General features: G+C 56.3%; 1 protein-coding gene across 1 annotated transcript in view; it reads right to left on the reverse strand.

Annotated features, from left to right (window-relative positions):
• Positions 1-7,988: 7,988 nt before the first annotated feature.
• The window catches only part of PKDCC (protein kinase domain containing, cytoplasmic), a 34,608-nt gene continuing 28,533 nt past the window's right edge, over positions 7,989-14,063 (reverse strand). The window contains exons 7-8 of the mRNA XM_078602421.1: positions 10,361-10,537; positions 7,989-9,406 (exon numbers count right to left, since the gene is read on the reverse strand). Of these exons, the coding sequence (XP_078458547.1) occupies positions 9,327-9,406; positions 10,361-10,537 (257 nt within the window). The 3' untranslated portion in view covers positions 7,989-9,326. The remainder of the gene's footprint in view (positions 9,407-10,360; positions 10,538-14,063) is intronic.

Consider the following 14,063-nt stretch of genomic DNA (forward strand, 5'->3'; position numbering starts at 1 on the left):
AGCTCCTCACACAATCCAGCCTGGTTAAACCCAGGATGGATCGTAGGCAGGCCAGCCTAAATGTTTCCAACCGGCGAAGATGCTCCATTAGGGGGGTCCACGTTTCGCAAGTGTAGAGAAGGGAGGGAATGACTGTGGCCGAGAAGACCTGAAGCTTCGTGCGGTGCGACAGACCAGGTAGCTTCCACACAGCGTTACGCAACTGATTAAAAGATTTTGCCGCTCGACTGATTCGGAGTGAGACCTCTGCTGTTAAACTGAAGCCGCTGCACATACACACATACATACACATATACACACACGTACATACACACACATACACACACATACACACACAATACGAACTAGTACTATACAAAACATAAAAAAACAATTACAATGGTCAATGACATTTTCTTCTATCGGAGCTTTGAAATCTTCTCCAGTGTTAAAATGTTTAGTAATTCATTCCAGGACCAAGCCCTAATCTAACCCAGCCCTAATATAACGCTAACACCCAACAATAACCCAAGCCCTGACGCTAAACCCCAACACGACTGCTACTACTAAACCCGAATACTAAACCCAGCCCGAACCCCCTAACGACCATATTAACTTAAACACTTTTTTTTACTCTAATCCTTCCCGTGACATGAACCCTTACCTCTAAACCCAACTCCGAACCAGAACGTAACTCCAAATGTCAACCCCTAAATCCTCCAGCACCACGGACCTCGGACTCCAACGTAAACCCTCTCAGCTGGCAGTACTCACTCACGCCGCCGGGTGGCGCTGTCGGTCTGTGGGTCTCGTGTGAAAATTTCCTCGACCCATCATCGTACTCGTCATTGCTCCGGGGCCGATAAAACGACTACTGCTCTGTGGTAAAGCGCCACTCGTCGTTGTTATTTATCGACTGCTCTTGTCAGAGGAACGTGCAATTTCCACCACCACCAGCACCACCACCCCAGCAGCAGGAACAAAAACCACTCATGGAGCGAGACACGGAGGGGGGGGGGGACTCACACCGTCCACTCACCGGGGCCGTGCGAGACACACGGAGGCCACGGCTCTGGCCATGGGAATGTGGAATGGTCTTAGGGTGATTCCGTTATCGCTTTTTGCTGGGCGCCTGTGTGTGTCCGCGAGCGTCTGTATACTTTTTTTGTAACACACTTACTGAGCAATCGTCCAAGGGGCCGTCCATAAATGACGTCACGCACCTAGGGGGTGGGGTCAGACATTTGTGACGATGTGTGACTAGGGGGGGGGGGTGAGGAATGTGACGTCACATCAAAATGCGCAACTTTAAATAAATATAGACAACACGTTCTACTTCATTAAATATACTTTTTAATACATGGTTTCTCCTACAACATCAGAGTGCAGCGCCACATTAAATACGCACTACAATGACGATAGTTTAAAGCGATTTGAAGCACGTTTTATTTTGGGGGGGGGGGGGCAGAGCTTTCAAATTTGAGGGGGGGGGGGTCTGACTTTTTGTGACGCCGTGTGACGAGAGGGGGGTGGTCAAAAATCGTCCAAAATTGCGTGACGTCATTTATGGACGGCATCCAAAACGTCACGCGACCAGCAACAAACGGCACCGCCAAAGGTGTGAGTGATAAGAGTGTAACACGGTTCTTGACTTGCTGAGCAGGGCTTGACACGAGCTGGGGATAGGAGCCGGTGAGAGGCTATTCCAAAGTGTCTGTGTGTGTGTGCCCCTTTCCGTGTCTCTGCGTGTACGTTCGTCTACGTATGTGCCTGCGTGTCCGCCTGCTCGCGTGTGAATGTTTGTCGGTGCGTCTGTGGTTGTCTCCCCCCTCCGTTGTGAGCCTGCCCGTGTGTATGTCTGGGTTTATGTTTGTCCGTCTGTCTGCCTGTGTTTCTGCTTGTACGTGAGCGTGTTTTTCTCTGTGTGTGTGTTGGTGCGTGCGCCTTTCATGGGGAGCGGTGGTGCGGCGGTTAGCGCTACGCTGCACGACGAACCAGGCGAACCGAGTTCGATTCCCGCTCACGGACAACACCGATGACGATTAGCCGAAACGGTCCTGGGTCTCCCCTAGGTCGACTCCGCATCAAATGAGTACCCGGTGCGGTGTGTCAACATCGCCACGAGGGAGACAAAGGCGGCCGGGCGTGGTGCGTTGGCCACCCAACCCCCTCGTTTGCCGTGCCCGCCTTCATAGGGGTACTCGCCAACAGCACTTGCCCCAACAGTCTGCTAAGGCTACACGGGGCATCTTTGTCTATCTCCCTTTTTGTGAAAGTGCCTCTGTCTCTGTGTCTGTCTGTAGGTATGCGAATCTCTCTCTCCGTGCGTGTATCTAATTCTCTATCTCTGTCCACGTGTATATGTGTCTCTGTCCGCGTCTGCCTGCCCATTAGCCTGTGTGTACGACCTCTGTGCGTCTCCGTCAATCCCTATCTGTCAGTGTCTCTGTCCGTGCGTCCGTGTCGCTCTGTCCGTTTGTCTGTGGGTCGTTGTGTCTATGTGTGTGTCTCAATGTGTCTGTCTGTAGATGATGTGTGTCTCTGTCTCGGTCTGTCTGCCTTTATCCGTGTCTCTGTGTGCCTGTCCATGCTGGTGTCTCTGTCTATGTTGTGTCTGTGTGCCTGTCCATGCTGTGTGTCGCTGTGTCTCTGTCCATACTGTGCTCATGCTGTGTGTCTCTGTCTGTGTCTGTGTCTCTGTCTGTGTCTCTGTCTTTGTGTCTCTGTCTGTGTGCCTGTCCATGCTGTGTGTATCTGTCTATGTTGTGTCTGTGTCCCTGTCCATGCTGTGTGTCTCTGTCTGTGTCTCTGTCTATGCTGTGTGTCTCTGTCTGTGTCTCTGTCTATGCTGTGTCTCTGTCTGTGTCTCTGTCTATGCTGTGTCTCTGTCTGTGTCTCTGTCTATGCTGTGTGTCTCTGTTTGTGTCCCTGTCCATGCTGTGTGTCTCTGTCTGTGTCTCTGTCTATGCTGTGTTTCTCTGTCTGTGTCTCTGTCTATGCTGTGTCTCTGTCTGTGTCTCTGTCTATGCTGTGTGTCTCTGTCTGTGTCTCTGTCTATGCTGTGTGTCTCTGTCTGTGTCTCTGTCTGTGTCTCTGTCCATGCTGTGTCTCTGTCTGTATCTCTGTCCATGCTGTGTCCATGCTGTGTGTCTCTGTGTCTCTGTCTGTGTCTCTCTGAGTCCCCTTCTCTCCCGCCTCGGGCCCCGTCTCGTGTTTTCATTTCCATTGAGGCGGCACCGCATTCCAGTTCTCTGTTTGTACAACCGAGGCCATGGGGGGACCTAGCCTGGTGCTCCACCACCCAACAACCACTCAACCACTCTACACCCAACCACTCTACACCCCAACCACTCACCCACTCTACACCCCAATCACTCAGCCACTCTACACCCCAACCACTCTACACCCAACCACTCTACACCCCAACCACTCACCCACTCTACACCCCAATCACTCAGCCACTCTACACCCCAACCACTCTACACCCAACCACTCTACACCCCAACCACTCACCCACTCTACACCCCAATCACTCAGCCACTCTACACCCCAACCACTCTACACCCCAACCACTCTACACCCCAACCACTCAGCCACTCTACACCCCAACCACTCACCCACTCTACACCCCAACCACTCACCCACTCTACACCCAACCACTCACCCACTCTACACCCCAACCACTCACCCACTCTACACCCAACCACTCACCCACTCTACACCCAACCACTCTACACCCCAACCACTCTACACCCCAACCACTCAGCCACTCTACACCCAACCACTCAGCCACTCTACACCCCAACCACTCACCCACTCTACACCCCAACCACTCACCCACTCTACACCCCAACCACTCACCTACTCTACACCCAACCACTCACCCACTCTACACCCAACCACTCTACACCCCAACCACTCTACACCCCAACCACTCAGCCACTCTACACCCAACCACTCAGCCACTCTACACCCCAACCACTCACCCACTCTACACCCCAACCACTCACCCACTCTACACCCCAACCACTCACCCACTCTACACCCCAACCACTCACCCACTCTACACCCCAACCACTCACCCACTCTACACCCCAACCACTCACCCACTCTACACCCCAACCACTCACCCACTCTACACCCCAACCACTCACCCACTCTACACCCCAACCACTCACCCACTCTACACCCCAACCACTCACCCACTCTACACCCCAACCACTCTACATCCCAGGGGCGGTGTGGACGACTCACAGGGGGTGGTGTTAGCTGGACAGGCTGCTGGGGGCGTGTGAGTGCGTGTGTCTGTCCTCGTCTGTGTCTCTGTCTCTGTGTGCGTCTGTGGGGAGCGACAGTGCAGCGGGTTAGCGTGCTCCGCGAGTTCCCGTACCGCTCATGGCCAACACGCGGTGACGATTATCTGAACCGGTCTTGGGCCTCCCCTTCGGTCGACTCAGCCTCAAATGGGTACCTGGTGCACAATGTCAACATTGACACTGGGTAGACAAAGGTGGCCAGGCATGGTTCTGGCCACCCAATCCCCCGATGTGGGGGGTTTGGTCTTAATAGGCGCTCGCTAAAAGCACTTTCCCCAACAGTCTGTTAGCGCCACGGGGGGGGGGGATCTTTGTCTATGCTGATAAGGCACGAATGTCGAAACTCGTGGAGAATGTGCTTGCTTGTGTCATGGCAATCGAGCCTGCACGCGGTGTGAGTGGACTAGTGGCCACGGGAGGTAATGACAGGGGGAGTCAGTTGTGAGTGCGAAGGGACCGGTGGCTACAGGAATGTTCGAGAAGGGGGCGTGGTCAGGTGACGGAAGAGGGCGGTGGAGCGGCCGTCCAATCAGCGAGAATGATCGAGAAGGGGGGCGTGGCCTCGTGTCGGTATATAAGGGGGAGATGCGCGGGAGACTCGGGGCTGTTGCAGTGGGGGTCTCCGCCTGACGTCGAGTGACCGTGTCTCCAATAAAGTGCCACCTCAAGAGAAGTAAGTGTGTCAAGTCGTCATGACACCTGCATTGAACGATTGATTCGAACGAGCCTGATTCTGCTGATGGAGCCATTGACTGTCTGAACGCGGTGCAGTTTGCCGCCAATGAACCAAGTGCTGCTGAAATTCTACACACCCACAACGCAGTGTGGTTGATAGGATGTGTAAAAAAAAAATACTGCGTACTTGTAATCTGTAAAGTGGAGGGGACGTTTATGTACGTGGAGGCGACAGTGTCTTCTCATTTACACAGCTACCTGTATTCTGCACAAGGATGCTCGTGCTTCGAGGTCGTGCTACGTGCACGTGGCGTGCTCTCGACTCGGCACCGTGCGTTTCGTCGCGCGAGGGGAGCGAGAAGCGTGCACGAGGGCCGTGTCCACGGGACGTTTATTGCTCCGACAATAAATACGGGAGGAATCACAGTGACGAGTAACATCCGGCGTGTACAGCTCACGCAGTCTCAGCCTCACAGCCCCTCCCCCCACCCACCGAGTACTCACTTTATCGACCCCGCAGAGATGACGACCTGTGTGTGTATGCTGAACTTCGTTCGCATCGTATGTAGCCAACCGTGCTAATCGGAGGTGCTCGTCGACGATGATGATGACGATTTCACTTCTTTGCGCTCCGACATAGCCAAACAAATTAAACTGTCACGTGGTGTGCCAGATGTATCGATTAGAATCCTGATTCCGACTTCCTGGATTGTCACTCCGACTTTCTGCATTTTGTCCTGAAGATGCTTGACGCAGTTTCAAGCGAAACGCTGCCCTTCTTAATTCAACAACATCGGCCGTCAGAATTGCTCTCCGAACTTACGGGCGGGCGACCGAGCCGAAACGATCATAATCGGCACGTAGTTAACACGCTTGTACACCACGTGACAAATTAATGTTAGACCGTGTCGGGTGGTGGAGGGTTCATGATCACACACATTTAGTGAGCTCATGGCGTGGCCTAACCCCCAATAAGCAATTATGAATCAGAGACGACGATGAACTGTATGTGTTGACGTAAACGAGACTCATCCTGGTCACGCAAACTCAACTCGATTGTCCCCCGCGTTAACTTCCCAGCCAAAACATTTCCTTGTGGCCGCACCTAATTAGGCTTCGTTGGCGAGAAACCTGGAAGAAGGAAAAAAACAATCACGCGCACGGATTCCGTCACCATTTCCCACACACGGTGGCGGCGACGCGGCCCCGGCGTTCGCCGCTTGTGTCAGGGGTTACGTGGTTGGAATCCAGCAAGCCGCCCTAGTTAATACTGCAGTTTGCATTGACCGCACTAATGCTACGCACCGTCTGCTTCACAGTGGACGTTCAAGATCCCCCCCTGCCGTCATTCTGAAAGAGTGAGCCATTGTGCGCCGGTGTCACGGTACAGATTTGGAAAGTAGATTACACCGCGAATTACTCAACAGGGATTACTCAGCAGGAGCAGCAGAAGCAGCATCGCCCCCTACGGCGAAACCACCCCAGACTGCGTCCGTGAAACCCAACGGCAGCACCTTCCTTAGCGATATTCGTGCGCTCGCTACAAGAACGACAGCGTGAATAACCAACACGTGCAAAAAATATGATTGTGATCATTATTAATTAATGAACGAACGATTATGCTTTGTCCTCGGAAGTGTTTAATCGGCGGCAATTGCGGAAGCGCTACGCATCGGAAGCGGTGACCGTGGTGGGCCGTGCGGTGAGGCCACGGGGACGGTGCGGGGGGCGGGGTTGGGGGGCGACTTCTCGGTCCACGTGGCCGGGCGCCCTCCAGGCCGAATGGGCCCTGACAACAACGCGACTCTTGAGCGTCAAAAGTCGTTGCATCGACGTCAGCGAGAGTCGCCGTGACCCTGGCGCTGCGGCCGGACGGAGAGCCGATGGAAAAAAAAACAGCATAGTGCTTGACCCGTTCCAGTAAGAGCACAGGAGGCGTTAAGATGTTCAAACGCCGAATAGACCCCGATCGTCGGCAAGGCATCAAGGCCGCATTCACCACACGCATCCACGCTTGCGGTAAAACATGCAAACAAACGCGCTTCGATAATATCGTGTGCATTGTCCTTGGAACCGATTGACCTACACCAGACACGGCCTCCTTTGCGGCCTTTTCTCCGCAGCAGTGTTAGGCCAGAGAACGCCACGAAGGCAATGGAGCCGTCTTCTTCTTTTTCCATCATCTTAATACCGTCCCATGAACATGGGAGTTATTGCATTCACATCAGGCGCTCCGGAACAGCACGGCCGTGACGTCACAGTACGCCCGTGATGTCACCGCGCGCCTGTGACGTCACAGCACCGACAATGGACGGGCCACGCGTGCAGTCGCGACACTCCCAAGCAGCTACACGGAACGCTCACCGCCATCGCGCCGCCCGCAGCGAGGCTGATAAAAAAAAAACAAGTAGTACCACTGTGGGAAGTGAACGGAAGTCCCCACCTTACGGATAGACTGGTCCCCACCACAGGAATGTGGAATTTTTCATCGCTGGCTCAGGCCCGCAAACAGTAACAAGCGCCGCCCCCCCTACCTCCCCCGCCTCTTCTCCATCGGGTTGGGCTGGGAGATGTAGGCACATAATGGCCTCCCCACTTCTCAAGGCAAGTGGCAACAGTCGCTACGCTCCGAGCGTAGCGGCTCAATGGCGAGCGCAGCCGCCTCTAGATCTACTCAGCCATAAATGCGGCCCAGGTAGAACACAGCAATGGCCGCCTAAACCCCCCCCCCCCTCAAACCCCCTGCATGCCCCTCCCCAACCCCATGGCCTTTAAGGCCAAGAAATCAGAGGGACACGTGGTTACATGAAACACGTGACGTGAATGTTATCGTGACGACTCATCACCATCAGCACCCTCATCGTCGTCGTGATATCTTCTTAACAGTTCATCAGCATCGTCACTATGAACGACGCCATCGTAGTAAGCATTGTCTTCAGCATCATTGCCATCGACATCATCACAGTCGTCTTTATCATTGTCGACGCCATCGTCGTCACCGTCTTCATCATCATCATCACCGTCATCTTCACTGTCACCGTCTCTCACTATCTTCATCACCGTCGTCATATCACCATCTTCATCATCGACATCGTCATAATCATTGTCATCAGCATCATTGTCATCACATGTGAACCCCTGTTGACCTCCTTTGATTTCAGGGTTCGGGGTGTGTGTGTTCCCTGGCCGTTGCCATGGCGATGGTGTTGTGTGCGCAGGGCCCCCTGGGAATTCGGGACAAGGACCCCTGTGGCCCCCAGTGGCACGTGGCACAGAGCCCCGAAGTTGCCATGGCAACACAGCTGACTGAATTCTTCACGTGACATCAGGTTGCCATGACGACAAGCCGACATCTCCATCAACCCCTCCCCCTACTGTCTCTCATCCCCTCACTCCTCCATTACACTCTCTCTCGTCCACCACACACCCTCTCCTCCACCACACACACACCATCTCCTCCACCACACACACTCACATTCCTCCACCACCACACACCCTCTCCAACACACGCCCTCTCCTCCACCACACACCCTCTCCACCACATACCCTCTCCACCACACACACCCTCTCCTCCACCACACACACACCATCTCCTCCACCACACACCCTCTCCTCCACCACACACACCCTCTCCTCCACGCACACATACACCATCTCCTCCTCCACCACACACACACCATCTCCACCACACACTCTCTCCACCACACACACCATCTCCTCCACCACACACACCCTCTCCTCCACTATACACCATCTCCTCTACCACACAACCTCTCCTCCACCACACACCCTCTCCTCCACCACACAACCTCTCCTCCACCACACAACCTCTCCTCCACCACACACCCTCTCCTCCACCACACACACCCTCTCCTCCATCACACACCCTCTCCTCCACCACACACCCTCTCCTCCATCACACACCATTTCGTCCACCACACACACACCCTCTCCTCCACCACACACACACCCTCTCATCCACCACACACCCTCTCCTCCACCACACACACACCATCTCCTCCACCACACACACCCTCTCCTCCACCACACACACCCTCTCCTCCACCACACACACCCTCTCCTCCTCCACCACACACACCCTCTCCACCAAACACCCTCTCCTCCTCCACCACACACACTCTCCTCCACCACCACACACCCTCTCCTCCTCCACTGCCTCCCTCCCTCTCTCTGTCTCCCCCTCTCCCCCTCCATCTTCTGTCGGCTGTGTTTGTATAAACCAGTGCATGCGTGTGCACGCATGCGTGTGTGCGCGCACAAACGTACACACACGCACACATGCCACACACGCGCGCGCACGCGCGCACACACAGGCTCACGTGACCGCCCCCATCTTCACTCCCGCACGTACGTGATTTTGTCGGGGTCAGAGGTGAAATCTGCAGCCCCGGTTTTGAAGAACACAAGCTGGCGACCTGGGGGCGGTGGGAGAGACGAGGGGGGAGCAGGGGGGAGCATGGGGGAGGCGGGGGGAGGGATACGCAGAGAGACAGAGATTAATAATGGGGAGGGAGGAGAGAGGGAGAGAGGGAGAGGGGTTGAGAGAGGGGGTTGGAGACTGAAATCTGCAGACGCATTCTTTCTGGCAGTGAATGTTTAAATTGAGTTGGAAGCCACGTGAGGGAGACAAAGGCGGTCAAGGCAGACACGTGCCTCCTGTGATTCACACACATGTGTGATCACACATTTAAATACACACACACAAGCTTACATGCCATTTAAATACACACACAAAGACACTCTTTGTAACCATGAATGCCTCTTGGGGCAAGTGCTGTTAGCGAGCACCTATGAAGGCCGGGACAGCACACGAGGGGGTGGTGTGGCCAGCCCCACGCCCGGCCGCCTTTGTCTCCATCGTACTAATGTTTTTGCACACCGCACCAGCTACTAATTTAAGGCTGAGTTGATCTAGGGGAGGGCCAGGACCACTTCAGATATTCGTCACCGATGTTGTCTGTGAGCAGGTTCGTAGCACAGGATGTATGTACATAAGTTGAACTTCTTTTGCAACGTACGTAGCCAACCGCGCTAACCGGAGGTGCGCTAACCACTACACAGGCACACACTTAATACACATATACAAACAAAGACGAAGATGCCCGTATAGCTTGAAGGATTGTTGAGGCAAGTGCTGTTAGCGAGCACCACTGAAGGCTGGCATGGTGGTACAAGGCGGTGCTTAGCGCCACGCCCGACCGCCTTTGTCTCCCCAATTTTGATGTACCTGTCTGTGTGCATTCATGGGTATGCGTGTGTGTGTGACGCCCCCCACCAATCTGCCCATCTTAGACCCCTTACACTTGTCCTGGTGAGCCCCCCATTCTCCCTCCAGCCCCCTCTCTGACCCCCGCCGGCGCGTCTCTCACCGGTCCAGGTGAGCGTGCCGGTGAGCACGAAGGCGCGGCAGGGCGCGTGGGCGCTGCACACGAGCGCGGCCTCGCCCGCGTCGTGCACCGACAGCAGGCACGCCGTGGGGTGGTACGAGGGCATGCAGCGGTAGTCGTGGCGCTCCGACACGGCCACGCCGCGCAACTCGCGGTAGTCTGCGGGGGGGGGGGGGGGACACGGTGGGGCGCGGGGGGGGGGTTACGCACCGGAGCGGGGCGGCCGGAGAAGAAAGGGCAGAGCACATGAGTGGCGGAAAGGGAAGTGATGGGCAAGAGCAACACAGCCAGCGAAGTGCAGGGATGGGGAGCAGAGCGTCAGACAGAGAAGGGCAGGGGGTAGGAGATATTGCAGAAAGGAGAACCGAGTAGAAGATGAGTGGAGTTGGGAGGTGGGATAAGAGGCCAAGGGGATAGGGAACCGGGGGGGGGAAGGGATATGGTGGCAAGTGATAGGGGGCAGGGGAGGGGTGAGGGGAGTTGAGAGAGCGGTGCGTGATTGCGAGGATCGATGTCCTGCACAGGTGTTTTTGTCATCATCAGCATCAGTCGCCGCCAACATCTCCATCATCATCAGACGAATTACAGTCACATCATCACCATTATGATCAACACCACCGTTGCATGTATGTTGAACTTCTTTCACACCGTACGAAGCCGACCGTGCTAACCACCATCACAACCAACTCATCGTTATCAGCACCATCACCATCATCACCCTGTTCCTGTCACGTGTTCGAAGACCCCATGCCCAGCAAGGGGCAGGATCCTCCGGATCCCATCCCTCTGTGTCCCCTCAACCCCAAAGGGAGGGGGGAGGCAGGTCAGGGCTGGTCGTGGGGGAAGGGAGGGAGGGGGGCTTAAGGGGATTAAAGCGAAACCTCTCGCCCCTCCCCCCTCTGCTTCCCTACCCCCTCCGCTCCCCTCTCTGATTCCCTCTCTGCTCCCCTCCCCTCTCTGCTCCCCCCCCCTCCCCTACCCCCTCCTCTCTGCTCCCCCCCCCTCCCCTACCCCCTCCTCTCTGCTCCCCCCTCCCCTACCCCCTCCTCTCTGCTCCCCCCCCTCCCCTACCCCCTCCTCTCTGCTCCCCCCCCTCCCCTACCCCCTCCTCTCTGCTCCCCCCCCTCCCCTACCCCCTCCTCTCTGCTCCCCCCCCTCCCCTACCCCCTCCTCTCTGCTCCCCCCCTCCCCTACCCCCTCCTCTCTGCTCCCCCTCCTCCCCTACCCCCTCCTCTCTGCTCCCCCCCTCCCCTACCCCCTCCTCTCTGCTCCCCCCCTCCCCTACCCCCTCCTCTCTGCTCCCCCCTCCTCTCTGCTCCCCTCCCCTCTCTGCTCCCCCCCCTCCCCTACCCCCTCCTCTCTGCTCCCCCCTCCCCTACCCCCTCCTCTCTGCTCCCCCCTCCCCTACCCCCTCCTCTCTGCTCCCCCCCCTCCCCTACCCCCTCCTCTCTGCTCCCCCCCCTCCCCTACCCCCTCCTCTCTGCTCCCCCCCTCCCCTACCCCCTCCTCTCTGCTCCCCCTCCTCCCCTACCCCCTCCTCTCTGCTCCCCCTCCTCCCCTACCCCCTCCTCTCTGCTCCCCCCCTCCCCTACCCCCCTCCTCTCTGCTCCCCCCCTCCTCTCTGCTCCCCTCCCATCTCTGCTCTCCTCCCCTCCCCCCTACTCCCCTCCCCCTCCCGAGCACGGTTATTAGGTGCCCCGACCCCAACCCCTGACCCCAGGGGTCCCTGGACCCCTGTGAGTGCATTCCTGTGGCGAGCCGAGGGGTGTGTACACGTGTATGGGGTGTGTGTTCACTCGTTTGGGGTGTGTGTTCACTCGTTTGGGGTGTGTGTTCACTCGTTTGGGGTGTGTACACGTGTATAGGGTGTGTGTTCACTCGTTTGGGGTGTGTACACGTGTATGGGGTGTGTGTTCACTCGTTTGGGGTGTGTACACGTGTATGGGGTGTGTTTTCACTCGTTTGGGGGTGTGTACACGTGTATGGGGAGTGTGTTCACTCGTTTGGGGGTGTGTACACGTGTAACGTGGAGTGTATGCACACGTGCTGTTTGTGCGAGTCCGTGGGTGAGAGTGTGTGTGTGTTAGTACCTGTGCTCGCTAACCACGCTTGCCCCAACAGTCTGTTAACACTTCCACTCAGGAGACAAAGGCGGTCGGGCGTGGTGCTGGCGACCCACCCCCTCGTGTGCCATTCCGGCCTTCATAGGTGCTCGCTAACAGCACTTGCCCCCCAACAGTCTGTTAAGGCTATACAGGGGATCGTGAGAGAGTGTGTGGATGTGAGTGAGTACGCACACGCCTCTCCCCACGTCGCCTAATCTCTCATGGGCACTCGTTAATACTTGACGTGGTGTGCCGGGTGTGTGGGGGGGGGACATCTAATGCGGGGCTGCTCCGACCACGTGACTCGACAACGCGAGTGGTGCTGCTGGAGGGACAGCACGCCTCGTGCATTCATTCACAATCTCACTCTCTCGCCCAATATCCACAGCATGGACATTATCTAGGTTCCAACGTGGGACGTGGGGGGGGGGCGATGGCCCCCACCCGTGCCCCCCCTCCCCCCATGTCCCCCCACCCCCCACCGTGACCCGTGCTGAGTAATGCTAATTGGGTCGTCAAGGCGCAGAGCGGAGGGGGGGGGGCTGCCTTTGTGAGTGGGGGGGCAGAGGACGAGAGGCTCCCTTTGTGCGGCTCAATGCGAACACGACGTGAGGGTGGAGAGACCCCAGCCCCGCCCCTCACCCCCCTCCCACCCACACACCTCCTCCCTCACTCAACCCACCCACTCACCCCCTCCCTCACTCACTCAACCCACCTATAAACTCATCCCCCCCACTCACGTGGAGGCGACAACAACCAACGCAGTCGCCATACACACGCGTGCCCATAGACAGTGAGTGAGCGGTGAGTGAGTGGTGAGTGAGTGGTGAGTGAGTGTGTGGTGAGTGATGAGTGAGTGTGTGGTGAGTGATGAGTGAGTGGTGAGTGAGTGTGTGGTGAGTGAGTGTGTGGCGAGTGTGTGGTGAGCGAGTGTGTGGTGAGTGAGTGGTGAGTGAGTGTGTGGTGAATGAATGGTGAGTGAGTGTGTGGTGAGTGTGTGGTGAGTGAGTGTGTGGTGAGCGAGTGTGTGGTGAGTGAGCGGTGAGTGAGTGAGTGTGAGTGGTGAGTGAGTGTGTGGTGAGTGAGTGTGTGGTGAGTGAGTGGTGAGTGCGTGTGTGGTGAATGAATGGTGAGTGTGTGGTGAATGAATGGTGAGTGTGTGGTGAATGAATGGTGAGTGTGTGGTGAGTAAGTGAGTGGTGAGTGTGTGGTGAGTGAGTGGTGAATGATGAGTCAGTGTGTGGTGAGTGACTGGTGAGTGTGTGGTGAGTTAGTGAGTGAGTGATTGGTGAATGAGTGTGTGGTGAGTGAGTGAGTGAGTGGTGAGTGAGTGGTGAGTGAGTGGTGAGTGAGTGTGTGGTGAGTGTGTGGTGAGTGTGTGGTGAGTGTGTGGTGAGTGAGTGGTGAGTGTGTGGTGAGTGTGTGGTGAGTGATGAGTGTGTGGTGAGTGTGTGGTGAGTGATGAGTGAGTGAGTGGTGAGTGAGTGTTTGGTGAGTGTGTGGTGAGTGATGAGTGAGTGAGTGGTGAGTGAGTGAGTGGTGAGTGAGTGTGTGGTGAGTGTGTGGTGAGTGATGAGTGA

Source organism: Lampetra planeri, chromosome 18, assembly GCF_965212315.1.
Source record: "Lampetra planeri chromosome 18, kcLamPlan1.2.h2, whole genome shotgun sequence".
NCBI classification, from domain to species: domain Eukaryota; kingdom Metazoa; phylum Chordata; class Hyperoartia; order Petromyzontiformes; family Petromyzontidae; genus Lampetra; species Lampetra planeri.